Source organism: Nannobrachium achirus (genome assembly GCF_963921795.1).
Source record: "Nannobrachium achirus genome assembly, chromosome: 21".
In the NCBI taxonomy this organism is placed as follows: Eukaryota; Metazoa; Chordata; class Actinopteri; order Myctophiformes; family Myctophidae; genus Nannobrachium; species Nannobrachium achirus.
The window spans coordinates 9,161,118-9,184,714 of record NC_137828.1 but is presented as its reverse complement, the minus strand read 5'-3'; the positions used below and the strand labels follow the sequence as shown (position 1 = coordinate 9,184,714).

At 43.9% G+C, this 23,597-nt stretch overlaps 1 protein-coding gene across 1 annotated transcript in view; it reads left to right on the top strand.

The window, feature by feature from the left end:
* The window catches only part of pip4k2aa (phosphatidylinositol-5-phosphate 4-kinase, type II, alpha a), a 130,546-nt gene that overhangs the window by 73,694 nt on the left and 33,255 nt on the right, over positions 1–23,597 (top strand). Inside the window, exons 4-5 of the mRNA XM_080752188.1 lie at positions 5,820–5,972; positions 22,633–22,779. Of these exons, the coding sequence (XP_080608314.1) occupies positions 5,820–5,972; positions 22,633–22,779 (300 nt within the window). The remainder of the gene's footprint in view (positions 1–5,819; positions 5,973–22,632; positions 22,780–23,597) is intronic.

Here is a 23,597-nt window from a genome sequence, read left to right as displayed (position 1 = left end):
CAATTAACAATAATGCATTTGCACCTGTGCAGCTGACCTGCGGAACCTGGGAATATACCATTCTGTCAAGATGGGGAGAATACAAGTGTGGAGAATATAATTAGAATACCTTGTTAAAGTGACCATTTGTAAAGTTTTTCATTTGTTGTTATTTCACTGTAATTTAACAACATAATAACCAGCACAGATAGACAAAGAGACATTCTTGGATTTATATTTAAAAGTAACTTTTATTTCCCCCCTGGACCCAGGGTATGGCAGCTGCATACCCCTGCCATACCCAATTGACGCCCCTGCTCTCTTTCTCTGGTGTTTACATTAACGCGCTAGCGGCTGACTGCAGCCAGCGGCCAGTGGGTGGATGTCAGGAGAACACAGAGAGAGAGAGAGAGAGAGAGAGAGAGAGAGAGAGAGAGAGAGAGAGAACGCCCTTAGCGCTCAGGGACCAAACAGCAGCGTTCCTCCGCTTATACGTTTCTCAGTCACGCTTAATATCTGTCTCTCCGTCAGGCGGAGGTCTGGTGTTATTGAGGGAATAGGTTTTCCACATCACCAACCCACCTCTGTCTGCCAGTGGTGGGGAAAAAAAGTACTCACGTTTTCTTACTGTGAAGTAAAACTATCAATACTGCAATGTATAAATGCTCTGTTAGGCTGTCCTCACACCAAAATACCTATGAGAGTGGAATCCGCATTCCGCAATGCATTTCAATGAGATTGAAGCGGTTTCATGCCAGCAGAGGATTTCTGCAAAAAACGCTCCCTTCTCATTGAAATGCATGGGCGGAACGCGGATTCCACTCTCATAGGTACTTTAGTAAAAGTCCGGAATTCAAAATTTACTTGAGTAAAAGTAGCAAAGTATTGGTATCAAAATGTACTTAAAGTAAGAAGAATAGAACGTACTCATTGTGTAGAATGTCCCATTTCATAAGTTTATAAAATGTTAAAAAAAATAATTGAAAATAGCAGCAAGCTCACAATGCGTTGCTTTGTGACTCATTGTGAGCTTGTAGATCGTCTATGGCCAAATAGCCAAAGTTTAAATAGGACTGAAGTGGTTACTGTATATGTTTTGTAATAATAATCAAAAACAACAAAGTAATAACTATAGTTTTCTAATAATTGTAGTGGAGTATTAAAATAATAATATTTGCCTCTGAGATGTAGTGGAGTAGAAGTACTGACATTTTTAAATACTCCAGTAAAGTAAAAGCAACTCAAAACTGTACATAAGTACCGTAATTGAGTAAATGTACTTAGTTACTTTACACCACTGTCTGTCTCTTTGGCATAATTCCTGGATATCACACTGGCAGCGTTCCTGGGTGTAAATAACCAATGGTACACTAGCCAGCTGTAAGCTAGCTCGCTAGAAGAAGACAGCTACTACTGTAGCAGAACCAATTGGTTTTAATGAGGTACGTTAATAACGTTAACGAGGCGTTTGATCTGTGCAATGAACAGAAAAAAAAGAGATGAGGCGATTAATAAACTCTGCGCTACCGCCCCGGTTTGTCGGAGTAAAAAGATGGCACGATATAGAACTTTGAAAAAGTGACTAAAGACAAAGAACCTACCGGGAAAATACAACAATGAGCGAACACAGCAGCAAGATTTGTGAACTGGTGCGACAAAAGGTGGTTAGACAATGGAATACAGCAACCCTAACGACTGCTAACCATTGTGTTCCTTTCACTATCTCTACAGAGTGGATCTCTGACATAGACCTACTGCACATATAAACACTATCTGTACCGAGTGGACATGACATACAACAGAGCTGTCACCTTTTAAAGGTTCTACACTATGCATTTAAAAAATAATGTATGTAACATTGTGTCCCAAAAACATTTTTCAAAAGGTTTGAGGCTAAATTACCACTCCTGAATACAGAGCCCCTGACATCATTTTCAAGCTGCAGTACCACCTTGTCCTGAGTGGGAGGGCTGCGCTATTGAGCCAGTTTTGGCCCCACACTCCTCCCCACCTCCTGCTCAGCAGGCCTGCCCACCCCTCCACAACCCTCTCCCAGCTCCTCCTGCCTCCTTCTCAGGCCTGCCCACCCCTCCCCAACCCCCCACTCAGCACAGCAGTAGCAGTAGGTCCCGATTGTGATGTCACAATCTGACCTGAAATCAGACAACCCGTTCTGAGACCTGCTTACATAGATCTGCCCATAAACTGAGAAAGAAACAATGGTCAGAAATAGGACTTTGTGAGGATAGAACGTGCTGGTGGGACACCAAAAAATATATAAAAATTGGAAAACTGACATCACTGACTGACATCACTACTAGGGGTGTAACGATACATTTTAACAACGATACGATGCGCATCACGATACATGGTTGACGATACGATACATGGACGATATTGGTTCATTCATGGCGATACGATACGATTCAATGATTTAAAATCAATATAGTAATAGTATTTGGGCAAAATGTATTATTATGGATATAAATAACTAATCACTGTGATTCTCTAGCAAATACATGGACATTATATTTCATCACATACTGTATGGACAAGCCCCGCACCTTGACATGAAAGAGATTACACACAGTTATTGATAGACTTAGAGTAGCTATACAGGTATGGCATAGAAATGCAATGATTATTTGCATTGCAAAACCATTCGATATCGATTATTACGTTTTTAAAAGCGAACAGTTTCGGACATGCAAGGTTTCCACCCGACAACGACGATACGTAATATTTCCGCCGAATGTTCACCTCCAGAATGGAGGACGCTGGGTGGTTCATATGGTTAATTGAACATTACAGATGGTACATACCCTATTTGCTGGACTATAAGCCGCACCTGAATATAAGCCGCAGGTGTCCTTCCTGCTTCCTGCTAGAGCGCCCCTGGTGGTCGTTAGCTGTAAAAATCTATATATAAATCCTTGTTAAAGACCATTATAAAACTAACTAACTGGTCGTTAGCTGTAAAAATCTATATATAAATCCTTGTTAAAGACCATTATAAAACTAACTAACTGGCCGTTAGCTGTAAAAATCTATATATAAGCCGCACCGTTGTATAAGCCGCAGGGTTCAAAACATGGGAAAAAAGCCGCGGCTTATAGTCCGGCAATTACGGGTAATACTAACGGTATAAATGATAACATTACAGATGGTACATAATACTAACGGTACCAGTAAGACTCCCTAATCGGGAGATAAGCGACCGTCAGGTCACAGCGTGATTTTAGGGCAACATGTGTAGGAGCAGTGTCCAAAAATGTGTTTGAAAAAATCGGCCTGATGGTGGCGCTATATGGGACAGATCCATGTTGATGAGATGAGTGTAGACATACTGTGTACCGATTTGCGTGATTTTAGGGCAAAATCTGTAGGAGCAGTGTCCAAAAATGTGTTTGAAAAAATGGGCCTGATGGTGGCGCTAAATCGGACGGATCCATGTTGATGACATGAGTGTAGAGCAAGTGTGTACCGATTTGCGTGATTTTAGGGCAAAATTCGTAGGAGCAGTGTCCAAAAATGTGTTTTGCAAGAATCGGCCTCATGGTGGCGCTATAAGAGGGCCATGTGATTTGGCAGGCAAGGAGTGCGTGTGCAAAATGTGGCATGGATCGGGGCAACGGTTGCGGAGATATGAGCAGGGCAAAAGCGTGACGTGTGACAGACAGACTGACGGAGTGCATCTCTCCACTCCGACATGTCTCCTTTCCGACATGTCTCCATTCCGACACTAACCCTATCTCTAACCCTAACCCTAAACCGAACCCCCATGGGAGTGTCGCCACTCCGACAATAAGAAGTCAATTTCGGAGTGGCGACATGTCGGAATGGAGAGAGCCTCCCAGACTGACGGACGGACGGACAGACTGACGGACAGCTGGTCGAGGTTTTGATAGAAACTGCGACCTGACGGTCGCAATAAATGATAATATTACAGGTAAGGTTCAGAGGATGCGAGCACTGTCAGGGCAAGGGGGGGCAAAGAGTTCGACGAGGCATATTGGATTGTGTTACTTTTGTGCTCATTGTTGTGGTCAGCAGCTGTTTCTGTGTGCGCGTGAGTGCGTGCGTGCATGCGTGCGTGCGTGCGTGCGTGCGTGCGTGCGTGCGTGCATGCGTGCGAGGCAGGCTCAGCTGGGCAGCAGGTGTAGAGTCGGACGCCGCTTGTGGGCCATATTGCAAAGGTTGCAAGGTTCAGATCCTCCTTTATTTAAGGGCTTGTATTCCAAACAGAACCGCTAACTTCAACCACATGAATACGTTCGCATCCGTATTCTTGGGGCATCCATTATTCCAGATATACTGTATAGATATAACACATTGCGATGCATTGTAGATAGATAGATACCTTTATTGTCCCAAGGGGGAAACTCAGTTGCCCAATGGTAGCACAGCAGTATAAGGTTATTTACAAAGTTACAGAGAAGTAAGAAAAAGGTAGGAAGAAACAAGAACAGTAGTGTAACAGTAAAGAGAAGGTGCATCAAGAGAGAGGGGAATAATATATAAATACAGGTATATATATATATATATATATATATATATATATATATATATATATATATATATATATATATATATATATATATATATATATATATACATAAAGTGTCTTAGGGCATAACTATCGAAATAGTACAGTGTCCACAGAGATCCAGAAGCTTGTAGATCTGCTATATTTAATTCGGCAACTTGTTAAGTGGTGAGATGGATGTGGACCGCATGCATTTTCACAGCGTGTTCATTTTAATGGTCAGTGGTCGACTGGTCTATGGTGTTGTGTGGACCAGCGATTTTCAATGTTTTTCATGCCAAGAGGGATGAAGCTGAGAGAGAAGGAGATGAACCATGTATTGTATAAACAGATTATAGATTAAACCTTTTATGATTAAACCTTTTATGTGGATCCATCACCTCGTATTGCCATTTTTGGTGTCCCTGAAGAGGGAACCAGAATAAACACTAGACAAAGAAACATAATCTTATTTGCCTCTTTAATTGCTCGTCGTCGAATCCTCCTTATGTGGAAAAACCGTCTACCGCCTTCAAACACTTCTTGGCTGCAGGACCTGATGTCATTTTTGAAACTAGAAAAAATTAAATTTGCAGTCCGGGGTTTTGCAGGAAACTTTTATACACATTGGCAACCTCTTATCTCCTACTTCGACAGCCTTCAAAATATCTCCTTGGAGTAACGATTAATATATATATATATTTTACTGTCATCCCACTTGAACCAAAGGTGTGAACTACAAATTATTATTTTATTTTGGATCTCAACACATAAAGCGCCACTCGAGGTTGAGTTAACATGCTGGTTTCTTTACTTCCTTTACTCTCTCTAATTTCTCTTAACTCTTTTCTTTTCTCTTTTTTCTTATCTTTCCTCTTTCCCTTTCTCTTTCTCTCTTTAGCTTCGGGGGGTAGGGGTATAGAGTAGCTGGGGAAAAGGGGGGGAAAAAAAAGAAAAACCACAAAGAAGGCACCAACCTTACTTTAAGAACAATTCAAGATTTTTAAGAAACGAACATACTTATTCGCTCAGTGTGATTTATTGCACAAATGTCGAAGATACAATGTAATGTATGTATGGTATGTGAATTGATGGCTATGTGAGAAATTTGTGGAATAAAATTTATATATAAAAAAAAAAAGATTAAACCTTTTAATAGATTTCCTACATAGCTTCATAGACATGTTTGACAGCACTATCATCAGTATTGTGTCAATGAATGTTTTTTGATTGTTTCTGACATTGAATTTAAGGAGGAAAAGTGTGCCTTTCATCCACCTATTCACAACATTCCTCTGGTGTTTTTATTTTCCAGAACTCGTTGACGCGCAGCGCTCCTCTTGTCAGCGAGGCCCAGGGCCGCAGCGGAGCGCGCTTCCACACCTCCTACGACAAGCGCTACGTCATCAAGACCATCAGTAGCGAGGACGTGGCCGAGATGCACAACATCCTCAAGAAGTACCACCAGGTAAGACCATCAGTAGTGAGGACGTGGCCGAGATGCACAACATCCTCAAGAAGTACCACCAGGTAAGACCATCAGTAGTGAGGACGTGGCCGAGATGCACAACATCCTCAAGAAGTACCACCAGGTAAGACCATCAGTAGTGAGGACGTGGCCGAGATGCACAACATCCTCAAGAAGTATCACCAGGTAAGACCATCAGTAGTGAGGACGTGGCCGAGATGCACAACATCCTCAAGAAGTACCACCAGGTAAGACCATCAGTAGTGAGGACGTGGCCGAGATGCACAACATCCTCAAGAAGTACCACCAGGTAAGACCATCAGTAGTGAGGACGTGGCCGAGATGCACAACATCCTCAAGAAGTACCACCAGGTAAGACCATCAGTAGTGAGGACGTGGCCGAGATGCACAACATCCTCAAGAAGTACCACCAGGTAAGACCATCAGTAGTGAGGACGTGGCCGAGATGCACAACATCCTCAAGAAGTACCACCAGGTAAGACCATCAGTAGTGAGGACGTGGCCGAGATGCACAACATCCTCAAGAAGTACCACCAGGTAAGACCATCAGTAGTGAGGACGTGGCCGAGATGCACAACATCCTCAAGAAGTACCACCAGGTAAGACCATCAGTAGTGAGGACGTGGCCGAGATGCACAACATCCTCAAGAAGTACCACCAGGTAAGACCATCAGTAGTGAGGACGTGGCCGAGATGCACAACATCCTCAAGAAGTACCACCAGGTAAGACCATCAGTAGTGAGGACGTGGCCGAGATGCACAACATCCTCAAGAAGTACCACCAGGTAAGACCATCAGTAGTGAGGACGTGGCCGAGATGCACAACATCCTCAAGAAGTACCACCAGGTAAGACCATCAGTAGTGAGGACGTGGCCGAGATGCACAACATCCTCAAGAAGTACCACCAGGTAAGACCATCAGTAGTGAGGACGTGGCCGAGATGCACAACATCCTCAAGAAGTACCACCAGGTAAGACCATCAGTAGTGAGGACGTGGCCGAGATGCACAACATCCTCAAGAAGTATCACCAGGTGAGGCTGAGTCCTCACCGACGCTCCATCTACCCACCGCAAGCCTTCACCCATTCCACTTCAAAACACCATGCGCTATGTACAGCAGGGTTCCCCAATTAGTTTTCCCCAAGGGCCGAATTATGTCTAGGGTACCAAGCCGAGGGCCACAACATTGAATTATGTCTAGGGTACCAAGCCGAGGGCCACAACATTGAATTATGTCTAGGGTACCAAGCCGAGGGCCACAACATTGAATTATGTCTAGGGTACCAAGCCGAGGGCCACAACATTGCAGGGGGCGACGGCGGCGTTCCCGCTACTCCAGCGACTACGACAGTTGGTTGTCGGGTGAAAATCTTGTATGTCCAAAACTGTTCGTTTTGCATTTATCATTTTAAAAATGATTTAAACTAGTGAAAACAGCCGATCTACAAACTAGTGAAAACAGCCTCGCACCGCGAGGCGTTGTGTGCTTGTAGATCTGCTGTGTGCCCTGCTGTGGCTTGAGCCCTGTAAAAAAGGGTCCCCTCCAGACCATGAATGCAGGATTTACTATGGTGAAAGATATGCTAAGTGCCCCCGCAGCATTCAAGAAAATTGCCTTTTCTGATTTTAAATGTAAGCATTTTGTCATTTCATGGGTTTTTATTAATTACATTGCCCTCAGTGTAGAAATCAATGCTGTACATCGCATCTCCAGTGAAGGCATGATATAGTGAGCTTGTATATCGGCTTGTAGATTATTATTATTTTTACAAATAACTATTCCACATGAATCAGTTTTTTGACATCTTCTCTCCCAGGCCTATGTTACACAGAATGACTTTAAATAATATTAGTACCGTATATTAGTATAATGAACATAATTCTTAGAATTAGATTCATTCTATATGTAACGTCATTATCTATACATATACTGTAGAATAAAGCCAATAGTCGGATTATCGCTGTCCATGGAAACGCAGTATTCTCCGTGAATCTGGCATATGCTGCTAACTTGTTGATTGAGTTAAGATTCCTCTCATTTGTCATGCACAGTATTGCTGCAACACACACATGCTCCCACACAGCCTAAAGCTTATTCTATTCTAGAATGCGTATTGATCCAAGGACTTATCTCTGCTTTCATCTGTCTTTGTCTGCTGGACTCATACAGTATCACACACTTCTGTCTGTCCTCACTCTTGTCTCTGTCTCACACACACACACACACGCATGTACACACACACACACACACCCGCACGCAGGCACGCACGCACACTCGTACACACACACACACACACACAGTCCTGTTACCAAGAGTTCAGGGCGGCTATGGCTCACGAGGTAGAGCATGTCGTCCAACGATACGTGGGTCCGGTGGTTCAAATCCCGGCTCCTCACGTCCTTGGACAAGACACTGAACCCCACATTGCCTCCAATGAGTCGGTTGGTGTCAGCTTGCCACCATCGGTGTGTGAAGTGAGGACACTGGCGTCAGCTGTTCGCCACTTCACTTCCTAATGTATGAATGAATGAACCATATATATATGTTTTAACTGCTATAAATGTAGCTTTTTCCCCCAATGTAATCGTTATTATTTTAGTCAGGAACATTCACGTCAAGTCATTTAACCATTTATTGCAAAATGGAATACACAACAAGCAGATTTAACCATTTATAGCATAAATGGAATACAGTTAATCTTGGCGTTTAAAGGGCTCCGCGATAGGAGATGCTCCCTGAAATCTTGTGCAAGCTTTTCAGAGCATGCTAAGCAAAATCAGGGAACGCAAGCAATACCCCCCATAGGGATACAATAGCAGAATAATAGCAATACATTGACGTGTAACTTAGTCAAAATCACAGTATTTGAGCTCAACCTTGACATGTAACATAGTAAAAAGCTTAACATTGACATGAACTTTGACAAAATCACAGTATTTGAGTTTAACCACATTGACATGTAACTTAAAAAGACAATCACAAGTATTGAGCTTAGCCAGACTGATCGTGCAAAGGTGGAGGCTGGGGTGGAGGAGGAAGCAAGCAGCAAATGATTCCCAAGCTTCGGAAACCAAGCATTGGTAGAGAAAGCAAGTCGTATTTAAAGGAGCCTTCCCTACTGATTGAGAGCTTTGATTGGAGTATGGCAGTCATGTGACATAATGACCAGCAGATATGTTAATGAGGTATGAGAACAGAGATGACTGACATCTGACTACAGCTGAGCAGCGACTCCTGCATAAACTAACGCTGACGCTTCATTTGAATAACATAACCTGCCAATGAATTCCACCTTACAATAGCTCTGTACTGTACATGAACATGTTCTGTTTAACAGATGTTTTCACTTTGGGTAATATGAACCTTCCTTCTATTACATGACTCGTTTGATATCAGCGATGAGCAAAGCGGGCACATAACCTTTTATATAACACTGCCATCCACGCAGAAATATGAGCAAATGAACATATATTCACACGGTGTCCGTCTTGCGGTTACATCTCCATCAGGTCAGGTAACCCCACACCGAGTGCCATGGAAGCGCTGTCTTTATTTAGAAGTAGTGTTGTTATTGTCAGCGGGTTCACTGAAACCCGCTGACAACAACAACGAGAGAGCTTTGCACAGAAACCAAGAATGTCACCCGCTACAGGTACACCTGTACTGTAACGCTGTGATGTGACACTGTGAAGATGATTAAAGGGCAACTTCCGTGTGTGTGGGTATGTATGTATGCGTCCGTCCGTCCGTCCGTCCGTGTCTGTATGTAGCCTGCAGTACCTTTTCTGACCACACATGTTAAGGGAGGGGCGCTGTTGTTCAGACTCACATTCACACACACACACACACGCACGCATGCACGCACGCACACACATACACGCAGCCTCCACCGCTCAGTTCACACAAGTGTGATTTTTTTTTACAACAAGGGTTCATATATTAGATTTTAATTAGAGAACAAAAAAAGATGAGTGTTAAAATGTTTTCATTTACGTCTTTCCACGTCTGCTGTGGCTTGAGCCCTGTAAAAAAGGGTCCCCTCCAGACCATGAATGCAGGATTTACTATGGTGAAAGATATGCTAAGTGCCCCCGCAGCATTCAAGAAAATTGCCTTTTCTGATTTTAAATGTAAGCATTTTGTCATTTCATGGGTTTTTATTAATTACATTGCCCTCAGTGTAGAAATCAATGCTGTACATCGCATCTCCAGTGAAGGCATGATATAGTGAGCTTGTATATCGGCTTGTAGATTATTATTATTTTTACAAATAACTATTCCACATGAATCAGTTTTTTGACATCTTCTCTCCCAGGCCTATGTTACACAGAATGACTTTAAATAATATTAGTACCGTATATTAGTATAATGAACATAATTCTTAGAATTAGATTCATTCTATATGTAACGTCATTATCTATACATATACTGTAGAATAAAGCCAATAGTCGGATTATCGCTGTCCATGGAAACGCAGTATTCTCCGTGAATCTGGCATATGCTGCTAACTTGTTGATTGAGTTAAGATTCCTCTCATTTGTCATGCACAGTATTGCTGCAACACACACATGCTCCCACACAGCCTAAAGCTTATTCTATTCTAGAATGCGTATTGATCCAAGGACTTATCTCTGCTTTCATCTGTCTTTGTCTGCTGGACTCATACAGTATCACACACTTCTGTCTGTCCTCACTCTTGTCTCTGTCTCACACACACACACACACGCATGTACACACACACACACACACCCGCACGCAGGCACGCACGCACACTCGTACACACACACACACACACACAGTCCTGTTACCAAGAGTTCAGGGCGGCTATGGCTCACGAGGTAGAGCATGTCGTCCAACGATACGTGGGTCCGGTGGTTCAAATCCCGGCTCCTCACGTCCTTGGACAAGACACTGAACCCCACATTGCCTCCAATGAGTCGGTTGGTGTCAGCTTGCCACCATCGGTGTGTGAAGTGAGGACACTGGCGTCAGCTGTTCGCCACTTCACTTCCTAATGTATGAATGAATGAACCATATATATATGTTTTAACTGCTATAAATGTAGCTTTTTCCCCCAATGTAATCGTTATTATTTTAGTCAGGAACATTCACGTCAAGTCATTTAACCATTTATTGCAAAATGGAATACACAACAAGCAGATTTAACCATTTATAGCATAAATGGAATACAGTTAATCTTGGCGTTTAAAGGGCTCCGCGATAGGAGATGCTCCCTGAAATCTTGTGCAAGCTTTTCAGAGCATGCTAAGCAAAATCAGGGAACGCAAGCAATACCCCCCATAGGGATACAATAGCAGAATAATAGCAATACATTGACGTGTAACTTAGTCAAAATCACAGTATTTGAGCTCAACCTTGACATGTAACATAGTAAAAAGCTTAACATTGACATGAACTTTGACAAAATCACAGTATTTGAGTTTAACCACATTGACATGTAACTTAAAAAGACAATCACAAGTATTGAGCTTAGCCAGACTGATCGTGCAAAGGTGGAGGCTGGGGTGGAGGAGGAAGCAAGCAGCAAATGATTCCCAAGCTTCGGAAACCAAGCATTGGTAGAGAAAGCAAGTCGTATTTAAAGGAGCCTTCCCTACTGATTGAGAGCTTTGATTGGAGTATGGCAGTCATGTGACATAATGACCAGCAGATATGTTAATGAGGTATGAGAACAGAGATGACTGACATCTGACTACAGCTGAGCAGCGACTCCTGCATAAACTAACGCTGACGCTTCATTTGAATAACATAACCTGCCAATGAATTCCACCTTACAATAGCTCTGTACTGTACATGAACATGTTCTGTTTAACAGATGTTTTCACTTTGGGTAATATGAACCTTCCTTCTATTACATGACTCGTTTGATATCAGCGATGAGCAAAGCGGGCACATAACCTTTTATATAACACTGCCATCCACGCAGAAATATGAGCAAATGAACATATATTCACACGGTGTCCGTCTTGCGGTTACATCTCCATCAGGTCAGGTAACCCCACACCGAGTGCCATGGAAGCGCTGTCTTTATTTAGAAGTAGTGTTGTTATTGTCAGCGGGTTCACTGAAACCCGCTGACAACAACAACGAGAGAGCTTTGCACAGAAACCAAGAATGTCACCCGCTACAGGTACACCTGTACTGTAACGCTGTGATGTGACACTGTGAAGATGATTAAAGGGCAACTTCCGTGTGTGTGGGTATGTATGTATGCGTCCGTCCGTCCGTCCGTCCGTGTCTGTATGTAGCCTGCAGTACCTTTTCTGACCACACATGTTAAGGGAGGGGCGCTGTTGTTCAGACTCACATTCACACACACACACACACGCACGCATGCACGCACGCACACACATACACGCAGCCTCCACCGCTCAGTTCACACAAGTGTGATTTTTTTTTACAACAAGGGTTCATATATTAGATTTTAATTAGAGAACAAAAAAAGATGAGTGTTAAAATGTTTTCATTTACGTCTTTCTATCGTTTTAGTGATTTTAACGATTTTGATTTGCATGCATGCCCCCAGCATGCAAGTAGCTAATTATATCTTTTTAGACACAATAAGCCCATTCCCAAGATTCAATTCAATTCAATTCAATTTTATTAAAGTGTCAAATCATAACAAGTTATCTCAAGACACTTTACAAAGGCTAAAGAGCCATGAGAGAGAGAGGAGAGAGGGAGAAACAAGGGAGAGACAAGGGAAAGACAACAAGGGGCACACGCACACACATACACAGGTCCCGCATGCGTATGTACAAGAACGAACGAACGAACGCACACACACACACACAGGCGCTGCATGCGCACGCGTGTGTAGGGGGAGGGGAAGGGGAGGGGAGGGGGAGGTAAGGGTAGGGGGGGTGGGGGGAGGAGAGAGAGAACCCGAGCAGAACCTGTACCTGTGAGGTACCCCCCCGAGAGAACTCGAGTGGATACCTCACAGGCCCGAGGCCCCCACCCTGAGCAAGCAATTTGCTACAATGGTAACGAAAAACCCCCTCTTAAGGAGGAGGAAACGTCAGGCAGATCCTGACTCTGGGGTGGACAGCCGTGCTGCCTCGACCGAGTCGGGGGGACAGTAAGGAACAAAGAGAGAACAAGAGATAGACACAGAGAGATCCAGGCAGGTCCACAGGTGTGCTTCATGGAGGCCTGGTCCGGGGTCACACTCTTGGTCTGCAGCTGAGTAGTCGGGTTTTAGTAGCAATCCCAGCAGCTGAGTTGTCGAGTTTTAGGTATTTAGGTTGTCGAGTTTCCAGGAACTGGAACTGTGGAGTGGGAGACAGAAAAGAAACTCCGGGGATGATCCCCGGAGTTCGAATTAGTGGCAGGCCTTATAATGGCAGGCACAGTGCTAGTTACAATTGCAATGATGTGACACAAACCCACACAACCAAAAGGGGGAAGAGAGGGAGGAGGGTTCCCCCTCCCCTCTGACCCATTATTCAGCCCAACCCAGTGACTTTGTAGGTTGGGATTAGGAGTGACTGTACGCTGTCTCACAGAGCCACGGCCTTTTGTCAGCCCGGCCACTGGTCCCAACATGCACCCGGACAGCCTGAGGGAGGTAATTTAGTCAGCAACGAACGAACGAACAAACGAAGCAACGAGCGAAGCAACGAACGAACAAGCGAACGAAGCACGAGCGAAGCAACGAATGAACGAACGAACGAAGCAACGAACGAACGAACGAACGAAGCAGCGAACGAACGAAGCAACGAACAAGCGAAGCAACGAACGAACGAACGAACGAACGAAGCAACGAACGAACGAACGAAGCAACGGTCTGTACTTAAGGGGACGAAGGCTCCGGAGAGCCTGCGACGCCCCAGCCGCGGAGGAGCGAGTCCTCCGAATTGATCGACACAAAGCAACGAACGAACGAACGAAGCAGCGAACGAACAAGCGACGAACGAACGAACGAACGAACCTAATTATAGGCTTTATCATAGAGAAACGTTTTTAATCTAGTCTTAAAAACACAAAGTGTGTCTGCCACACGGACAGAGACTGGGAGGAGGTTCCACAACTGAGGTGCCTGATACTTAAAAGCTCTGGCTCCTGTTCTGGCCTTAGGTATTTTTTTGGGAATGACAAGCATGTTTTCATATTGTGGACGCACCGGTCTAGCAGTACTGCGAGGCTCAATGAGCTCTTCGAGGTACTGCGGTGCCAGACCGTGATATGCTTTGTATGTGAGGAGGAGAATTTTAAATTCAATTCTGTATTTAACCGGGAGCCAGTGTAGAGATGCCAGGGAAGGAGTGATATGATCACTTCTTCTGGCTCCTGTCAATACACGAGCGGCAGCATTCTGGACTAGCTGTAGGCTGTTCAGAGACTTACTTGGGCAGCCTGATAGTACTGAGTTGCAGTAGTCCAGCCTAGAGGTAACAAATGCATGGACTAGTTTTTCTGCATCACTTTGAGACAGGATGCGCCTCACTTTAGCAATGTTACGCAGATGGAAGAAGGCAATCTTTGAGGTTTGCTTGATGTGAGAATGAAAAGACATATCTTGATCAAACGTAACCCCCAGATTCTTCACAGCGGCCTTAGAGGCCACGGTAATGCCATCCAGAGCAAAGTTCCTATCTGCCAGTTTGTCCCTTAGGTGCTTAGGGCCCAGGACGATAACTTCTGTTTTGTCAGAGTTGAGGAGTAGGTAGTTACTGGTCATCCAACTCTTTATGTCTTTGAGACATGCTTGCAGATTAGCCAGTTGATCCGTTTCATCTGGCTTCATTGACAGATATAATTGAGTGTCATCTGCATAGCAATGGAAGTGTATAGAATGTTTTCTAATGATTTCACCCAGAGGAAGCATATATAGGGTGAATAGTATTGGTCCAAGCACAGAGCCTTGTGGGACTCCGTATCTGACCTTTTCACGTAATGAGGATGTATCATTAACGTTTACAAACTGAGATCTGTCCGACAGATAGGACTCGAACCATCCCAGTGCGGTACCCCTAATACCAACCAGGTGCTCTAGTCGTTGTAACAGAATATGGTGGTCGATAGTGTCAAAAGCGGCACTAAGATCCAGCAAAACTAACACGGAGAGGAGTCCGTTATCCAGCGCGATCAGGATATCATTTGTTACTTTCACAAGTGCTGTCTCAGTGCTATGGTGTGCTCTGAAACCTGACTGGAAAGTCTCAAATAAATTGTTGTGTTGTAAAAAGTCACACAACTGCTTGGCAACTGCCTTCTCAAGGACCTTAGAGAGGAACGGGAGATTCGATATAGGTCTATAGTTAGCTAAAAGACATGGATCGAGAGTAGGCTTTTTGAGAAGAGGTTTGATTACTGCTACCTTAAAGGACTGTGGCACATAGCCTGTCACAAGAGAGATATTTATCATATTGAGTAAGGAAGGACCGATCTGGGTCAGGACCTCCTTAAGTAATCTAGTGGGGACTGGATCGAGGAGACAGGTCGTTGACTTGGAGGAAGTGATAATCGAGGTGAATTCAGAGAGCTCGATTTGGGAGAGACTGTCCAAGTACACACTAGGCTGCAAAGCCACTCCCGAGGCCACATGTGGACCAGTAGGAGACAAAAGCAGTAGATCATCGATTTGATCTCTGATTTTCTTGATTTTATCATTAAAAAATCCCATGAAGTCATTACTACTGAGAGTTAGCGGAATACGCTGTTTCACAGAGTCACGGCCTTTTGTCAGCCCGGCTATGGTGTCAAAAAGGAACTTGGGATTGTTTTTATTTTCCTCTATTAGGGATGAATAGTAGGCAGTTCGGGCATTGCAAAGGGCCCTTCTATATAGCTTAAGGCTATTCTGCCATGCTATACAGGATTCGTCCCGTTTGGCTGAACGCCATATTTTTTCCAGTTTGCGCGAGGCTCGCTTAAGGCTTCTGGTTTCATTGTTATACCAAGGGGCTAACCTCTGTTGCTTTATTACCTTCTTTTTAAGAGGAGCAACAGAATCAAGTGTCGTAAGAAGCGAGCTTGTGACACTGTCAACAAGGTGATCAGTCTGAGAGGGACTATAAGTATACATATCTTCAACTTGGTTGGAGCATATTGGACTAATGGCTAATGGCAATTTTTCCTTGAATTTATTTATAGCTTTATCGGATAGACTTCTACCAAGGACATGTGTGTCCAATGGTGGGTAGTCCAATAGTGTGAACTCAAAAGTGATCAAATAGTGATCGGAGAGTTCCTTATCATGTGGGAAGACCATGAGATGTTCGATTTCAATGCCATACACCAAAACAAGGTCAAGGGTATGGTTGGCAATGTGTGTAGGTTTATCTACACACTGGGAGAAACCGATAGAGTCGATTAATGAACTGAATGCCTTACCAAGGCTATCAGTTTCTACATCAATGTGTACGTTCAGATCCCCATTTACAATAATCTTATTAGAGGCGAGGACCAGACTTGACAGGAATTCTGAGAATTCAGATAGAAATAGAGTGTAGGCGCCAGGTGGGCGGTACACTGTGACAAATAATAGTGGCTGTGATGATTTCCAGCTTGGATGTGAAAGATTAAGAACTAGGCTTTCAAATGACTTGTAAGTAGGTTTGGCTCCTGGACTAATAGCCAAACTGGAGCTGAAGATGGCTGCAACTCCACCTCCTGTCCGTCCTGTGTCACGAGGAATATGTGTATTAGTGTGACTTGGCGGGGTGGCTGTATTGAGACTGACATAGTCGAGCTCACTCAGCCATGTCTCTGTAAGACAGCAAACATCAAGGTGATTGTCCGATATTATTTCATTTACTGTTACACCTTTTTTGCTTAAAGATCTAATGTTCAGGAGCCCACACTTAATATTTATATTTACTGGCATTACTGCGTTGGTTTTGATCTGTACTAGATTTGTTTGCACAGATCCTTGTCCAGCTGGTATATTACGCCTAACTGGTCGAACAGTTATAATTGTTTTAATTTGGGTAGGTGGCTGCTCTGGTGGAAGCACAGAGAAGTGTGTAAGACTGCAACTCTGCTTTCTGGTCCCAACTCTGGTTGGTCATAGATTCTTGATAAAGTCATCCATGTTTTTGGAGATAGTCTGCGCACCATCCCAAGTTGGATGTATGCCGTCTCTCCCCATCAGACCAGATTTCCCCTGGAAGGTTTGCCACTGATCAATAAAGCCCACGTTATTATCTGGGCACCAACCTGACAACCAGCGGTTGAATGAAGCCATACGACTGTACATTTCATCATTAGTCATATCTGGCAGGGGACCAGAGAAAATTACGGAGTCCGACATTGTCTTTGCATATGTGCACACTGACTCAACATTTATCTTAGTGATCTCCGATCTTTTGCGTCGTGTGTCATTTCCACCGCAGTGGATTATAATCTTATCATAGCGTTTAAATGTTTTACCTTTAGCAATTATTTTTAGGTTTGATTCAATGTCGCCCGCTCTGGCCCCGGGGATGCATTTAACTATGGTCCCTGGTGTCACTAGTTTCACGTTTCTCATTATAGAACTACCAATAACCAGAGTTGTATTCTTAATGACAGGTTTAGCCTGCTTAGAGGCTTTGTCATTGATCGGAGGTGGAGATATGTTCTCACTGACATGCTCAATGGGTGTATCAGTGAGTGGGGAAAATCTGTTTGAAACGTGAGGTGGTTGGTGTCCCGCGTGCTTTTGTTTTCGTTTACGCTTTCCACCAGTAACATCCACCCAGCCGTTCATGGGTTGTTTATGGGAGCCACGGCCGGCCGCCGTCGGTGACCGAAAGTGACCCCCCGTTCCCGGCCGCCCGTTAGCATATTGCGGGCTAAAAGCACCGCTAGCTATGCTAGCTTCCAACTCAAAGAGCCTCGCTTCCAGCGCTGCAAGCACAGTGCACCGGTCACAAACATCCGAGTCAACAAAGGAGTCGGGGTTGTAACTGTACATGAGACATACAGAGCAGGAGCGATGCCCCGAGCGATACTGGAACCGGGGGCCGGGGGGGTAGGGGTGAAAAGCCATCGCCCGGCAGACAGGTTAGCTGCTAGGCTAAGGCTAAAAGCTAGGCTAAGTTGCCTAGCCGACAGTATGGACCTCTGAACAGCAGAACGTCAAGCTAGGTAGTCGAGCCCAGATAGCGATAGGTCGCCACAGGGTACAGGGATAGTTTAGTTTAGTAGTTAGCAGTGATAATGTGTGCCTAGGTCACAACAGCACAACAAGATAGGCGTTTAGCGTTTAGCAACAGAGCAGCTCCGCAGCAGCTCCGATTGCAAGACGCAAAACAGGAAGTGACGTGACAGGCTTACCGTCAAAGGGTCCGTGTAGCAACGTGTTCATGTCTTGAAAGGTGCACCGCAATCTTTCATGGACAGATGTGACTTATGGGGGCTGGTGTAAATAGTAACAAAGAAATTGCCGGCTTATTGTGTCTTAAAAGACATATTTAGCCACGCATGCCCCCACCCACTGGAATCACAATAGATTAGGGTAATCGTGTGTGATGTCAGATCAGAGCTCAATCAGCGAGTGTGTGTGTGTGTGTGTGTGTGTGTGTGTGTGTGTGTGTGTGTGTGTGTGTGTGTGTGTGTGTGTGTGTGTGTGTGTGTGTGTGTGTGTGTGTGTGTGTGTGTGTGTGTGTGTAGGGCTGTCACAATTATTACATAATCGTCTAATCGTGATTATTTGACATAATCGTCATAATCATTTCCATGTCAAAAATAGTGGAAATAGCAGATCTACAAGCTCACAACGCGTCGCATCGCGACGCGTTGTGAGCTTGTAGATCGGCTATTTCCACTATCAATGTTCTTTTTTAAGTATAAAGTTGTCAAATATGTCAGTAATGTATTTGTATATTTAGGTTATGTGTCATATCTACCATATGCAACTATAAAGCCTAAAAGCCAAACAGAAATGTAATTATCAATGACAAAAACACAATTAAATCGCTAATCGCCAATTATTTGAATGACAATTAATCGTCATGTAAAATGTCATATCGTGACAGCTAGTGTTGTCACGATACTGGATTTTCAACTTCGATACGATATTTTGAAATATTTCGATACTCGATACCATTTTCGATACCACGCAACCACAGAGAATTTAGTGCAAAAATGTATTTTTATTTAAAAAAAAAAAAAAAATGAACTATCAACTGTCTGGAAGAAATAACTACACTTTCTTTCACAGTAATATTTTTCTTTCACAGTAACAGTGAGTGTATGGCATGCATTGCAATTGTAAAGTAAATATTGAGGTAGTGTGCATATTCAAAAGCCTCAGATTGTCACACTGTAAAGGCCAGGGCTCCAGACTAACTTTTTTCACCAACGTCCCAGGACCGTCCCAAACTTCAAATTTAACCGTCCCCAAATGAATGTAATCCGTCCCCAAAAATGATATTAAAAAAATATATAAATTCATGAATTAATATATTATTGTTATAATATGTATTATTATTATTATTTAACTATTATTATTATCATTATTATTGTTATTAATATGCTGGTGAAATTGGCTTGGCAATCCTTTCTGTTTTTATACTGTCATCAGTATCAACAAGCAACCCCCCTGGTTGCTTGTTTCTCTCTCAAGAACAAAACCTGGCAACATAGGGTGATCAGACTCAGAGAAGTGTTTATCTTAGCACAGGACGCTAAACAAGCAGGCTGCAGTGGACACACATGATGCTCATGATTACATGCATTTATGTAGTGCAATATTGTGGATATGTGTGGCTGGCTACCAACAGGGAGGAAACATCGGAAAGCACTGTTGATAGCACGCAAAATAGACGCGTCGCACGGAAAATAAAATAGACGCTTCACGGAAATTTTTTAGCGCTTCTTCAGCAGCCTTTGATGTTAGCACTTTAGCGGGAATAGCATGGTGCCCTGTCCTTCAGCACGTAAAGCGTGTGCATTAATCTGGCCATTCTTTGGCATGATGTGATGTGAGTTTGTATGCCTCTTAGATTAGCTCACGCAGCCACCACTAGCTGCAGTTCGTTGTGTGTGTGTGAGAGTCAGAGTGTGTGTGGAGGGATGAGGGAGGGAGGGACGGACGGACGGACGGACAGGGAGAGAGAGAGTGAGAGAGATAGACGGAACACTAGCCCCGTTCAGCTCGCATCGTTGTTTTTGTTCAGATGAACTGTATTGAGATGGAGTTATTTATTTGAGCGAGCAGACCTGTTGTTGTCGAGAGTTAAAGAAAAGAAAGAGAAAATAAGCCGCCACAGCTTGGGAACGCTCCAGCTTGCATGGCCGTACCGAACTGTAAAACGTAGTATCGATACTACCGATACTACGGAAAAGTCGTATTGTACCGAATGGATTTTTTCAGTATCGGTATTTATCGATATACCGATATTTTTGACAACACTAGTGACAGCCCTATGTTTTTTATCTGACTGCACTGATACTGTTTATGTCCTTTGTACATTCGTTTACTTCTGCTTATGTGGACATAAATAAACATTTCAAGTGTGTGTGTGTGTGTGTGTGTGTGTGTGTGTGTGTGTGTGTGTGTGTGTGTGTGTGTGTGTGTGTGTGTGTGTGTGTGTGTGTGTGTGTGTGTGTGTGTGTGTGTGTGTGCGCGTGCGTGCGTGACAGAGAGAGAGAGAGGAGAGTGGGAGGAAGGGAGAGTCTATTTCACTCCGGCGATAACCCAGCATGCAAAACCTCAACAAGCTGACTGATGCAACAACACGTTGCATCCTTAATCGTCCCTACAAAATAACTGAAAACCCCAGTTTTTTGGGTAAAAACCGCATTATGTGGTCAGCGGTGGGTCAGACGCACAATCTGGTCAGCTCCCAGGGTGCACCGGGGCGCGGGTGTAACGTGAAGGATGGAGGGAGGGACTACAGTGGTGGAAAAAGTACTTGCATTTTTTACTGAAGTAAAAGTATCAATTACTGCTCTTTAGAAATACTCTGTTACAAGTCAAAGTCCAGAATTCTAAATGTATGTAAAAGTAGTGGCATCAAAATGTACTTAAGCACAGGATGTTTTGAAAATAGCAGATCTACAACCTCACAACGCGTCGCAATGTGACCCGTTGTGAGCTTATAGATCGGCTTTTTTTTTTAAATAGCCTAGGTATAAAAATGGTGCTAAAGTGGTTAATGTAAGTTTTATAATACCAGTAAGACTCCCTAATCGGGAGATAAGCGACCGTCAGGTCGCAGCGTGATTTTAGGACAAAATGTATAGGAGTAGTGTCCAAAAATGTCCAAAAATTGGCCTAATGGTGGCGCTATATGGGAAAGATCCATGTTGATGACATGAGTGTAGACATACTGTGTACCGATTTGCGTGATTTTAGGGCAAAATCTATAGGAGCAGTGTCCAAAAATGTGTTTTAAGAAATCGTCCTGAAGGTGGCGCTAAATGGGACAGATCCACGTTGATGACATGAGTGTAGACATACTGTGTACCGATTTGTGTGATTTTAGGGCAAAAGTTGTAGGAGCTGCGTCAAAAAAATTGTTTTGCAAGAATCGGCCTCATGGTGGCGCTAGAAGAGGGTAGAAGAGTGTGAATTGATGGGTGGAGGTTGTGGTTTGGCAGGCAAGGAGTGTGTGTGCAAAATTTGGCATGGATCGGGGCAACGGTTGCGGAGATATGAGCAGGGCAAAAGTGTGACGTGACAGCTGGTCGAGGTTTTGATAGTAACTGCGACCTGACGGTCGCAACTATAATTTATACCTACTTGAGTGCTTGAGTAATTGTACTTAGTTACTTTACAGCGGTGTACTGGTGCAACGACACCCCACATCCCTCTATGGTGATCGATGAGTCATGACACTGCACATCTCTCTCTCTCTCTCTCTCTCTCTCTCTCTCTCTCTCTCTCTCTCCCTCTCTCTCTCTCTCTCTCTCTCTCTCTCCCTCTCTCTCTCTCTCTCTCTCTCTCCTACCTCTCCCCTCTCTTTGTCTCTGTCTCTCGCTCTTCTGAAGTCACCTCTTTTTAAGCCACTTAAACCCTATTTACAAAATGTTCTAAATAGCAGATCTACAAGCATGACTGATTGATTGATGACTTTATTTGGTGACAAAAAAAAAGAGCACAAAAGCACTGTTCATCGCATCACCTAGGATGAGAATTGTGGTCCTCTTCTTCAACAAAAAAAGCAAACCAAGTTTGAAATAAGCGATGTTCCGTGTATGTGTGTGTGTGCATTGCCGTGTGTGTGTAGCAGTTAATTTCAGGGTCGCGCGCGTGTGTGTGACGCAACAGCGCCACTTGGTCATCAGCGGTATTGTAGGCAACATACAAACCCACACACATGTACACCCGCATAGTAACCTACACACACGCACACCCGCATAGTAACCTACACACCCGCACGGCTGCATAGTGACCTACACACACGCTCACGCAAAGTAACCTACACACGCGCACACCCGCATAGTAACCTACACACACGCTCACGCAGAGGAGACGGTGTACCACCAGCTGAAATAGACACTAAACGGCGTGAAAAACGACAACACATCAACAATACATCAATCTAGACGCTAATAAATACAACACAGGTGCGTAGCAGCACATTGTCAGCTTGCAATATATTGTGACCATTTCTAGAAAATCTTGACGTTTTTGTCCTTTTTCTTCTCTTCTCTTTTTTCCACACCATGGTCGTGGCCAGTTCATCGTGGAGTGCCACGGCAACACGCTGCTGCCTCAGTTCCTGGGGATGTACCGCCTCACGGTGGACGGAGACGAGAGCTACATGATCGTCACGCGAAACGTGTTCTCCCACCGCCTCTCCGTCTTCAAGAAATACGACCTCAAGGTAAGACGGGGGTTGGGGGGGGGGGGGGTCACATAGAAATAGATGGCTGTTGAGGTTTATTACAGCCATTGACTGTTTAAAGAGGTGGTGCCATGATTTCCCCCCCTCTAAAACATGATTATCAGGTATTATGATTATACTAGGAGGAAGATTTATTCCAAAAAAAGTATACAGAAAGAGTTAAAATTGGGTTTTTATGTGGCCACACCCCCAGTTCATTAAGTATGCATGGATGTCATGGTGGGTGGTGACCCAGCTGAAGTTAGCCACACCCCACAGTGTTGGGTGAATGGTAATTAGGGGAGGAGTTGATTCTGTGATGTAATTGTATCTGTGTTTTTTAACTGACACTTTTGACCACTAGGTGGCAGCCTCCAAGAGAAAACAAACAAATACCAAGAGAATACATAATTGCTCATAAAAACCACACCAGGGGGTCTAATGAAGTACTTTCAACCTCCTAGACACATGAAAAACAGAAAAAGCACAAAACTATGGCACCACCTCTTTAACACTTTTACTGTCTTTGACGTAATAACTCGTCGTTTGAAATCAAACGGTTCTTGCCTGTTTTCTTTATGATTATGAATCCATTGCAAGCATTTGTTTTCCATGAAAAAAACATCCCTTGGGCTAAAAGCGGCTCTCACATAACTGTGCAAAGCGATGACTCATCGCTAAACCATGGCTTTGTGGGGGCCGTTTTTAGCCCAAAGTGTGCTAAAAACGTGATGTAGTCTAAAAGCAGGTGCAGGCAGGCCTTCTAGTCCTCAGTCCTCACCATAGACTGTAGAAAAATATGGACGGTGCGACGCCAT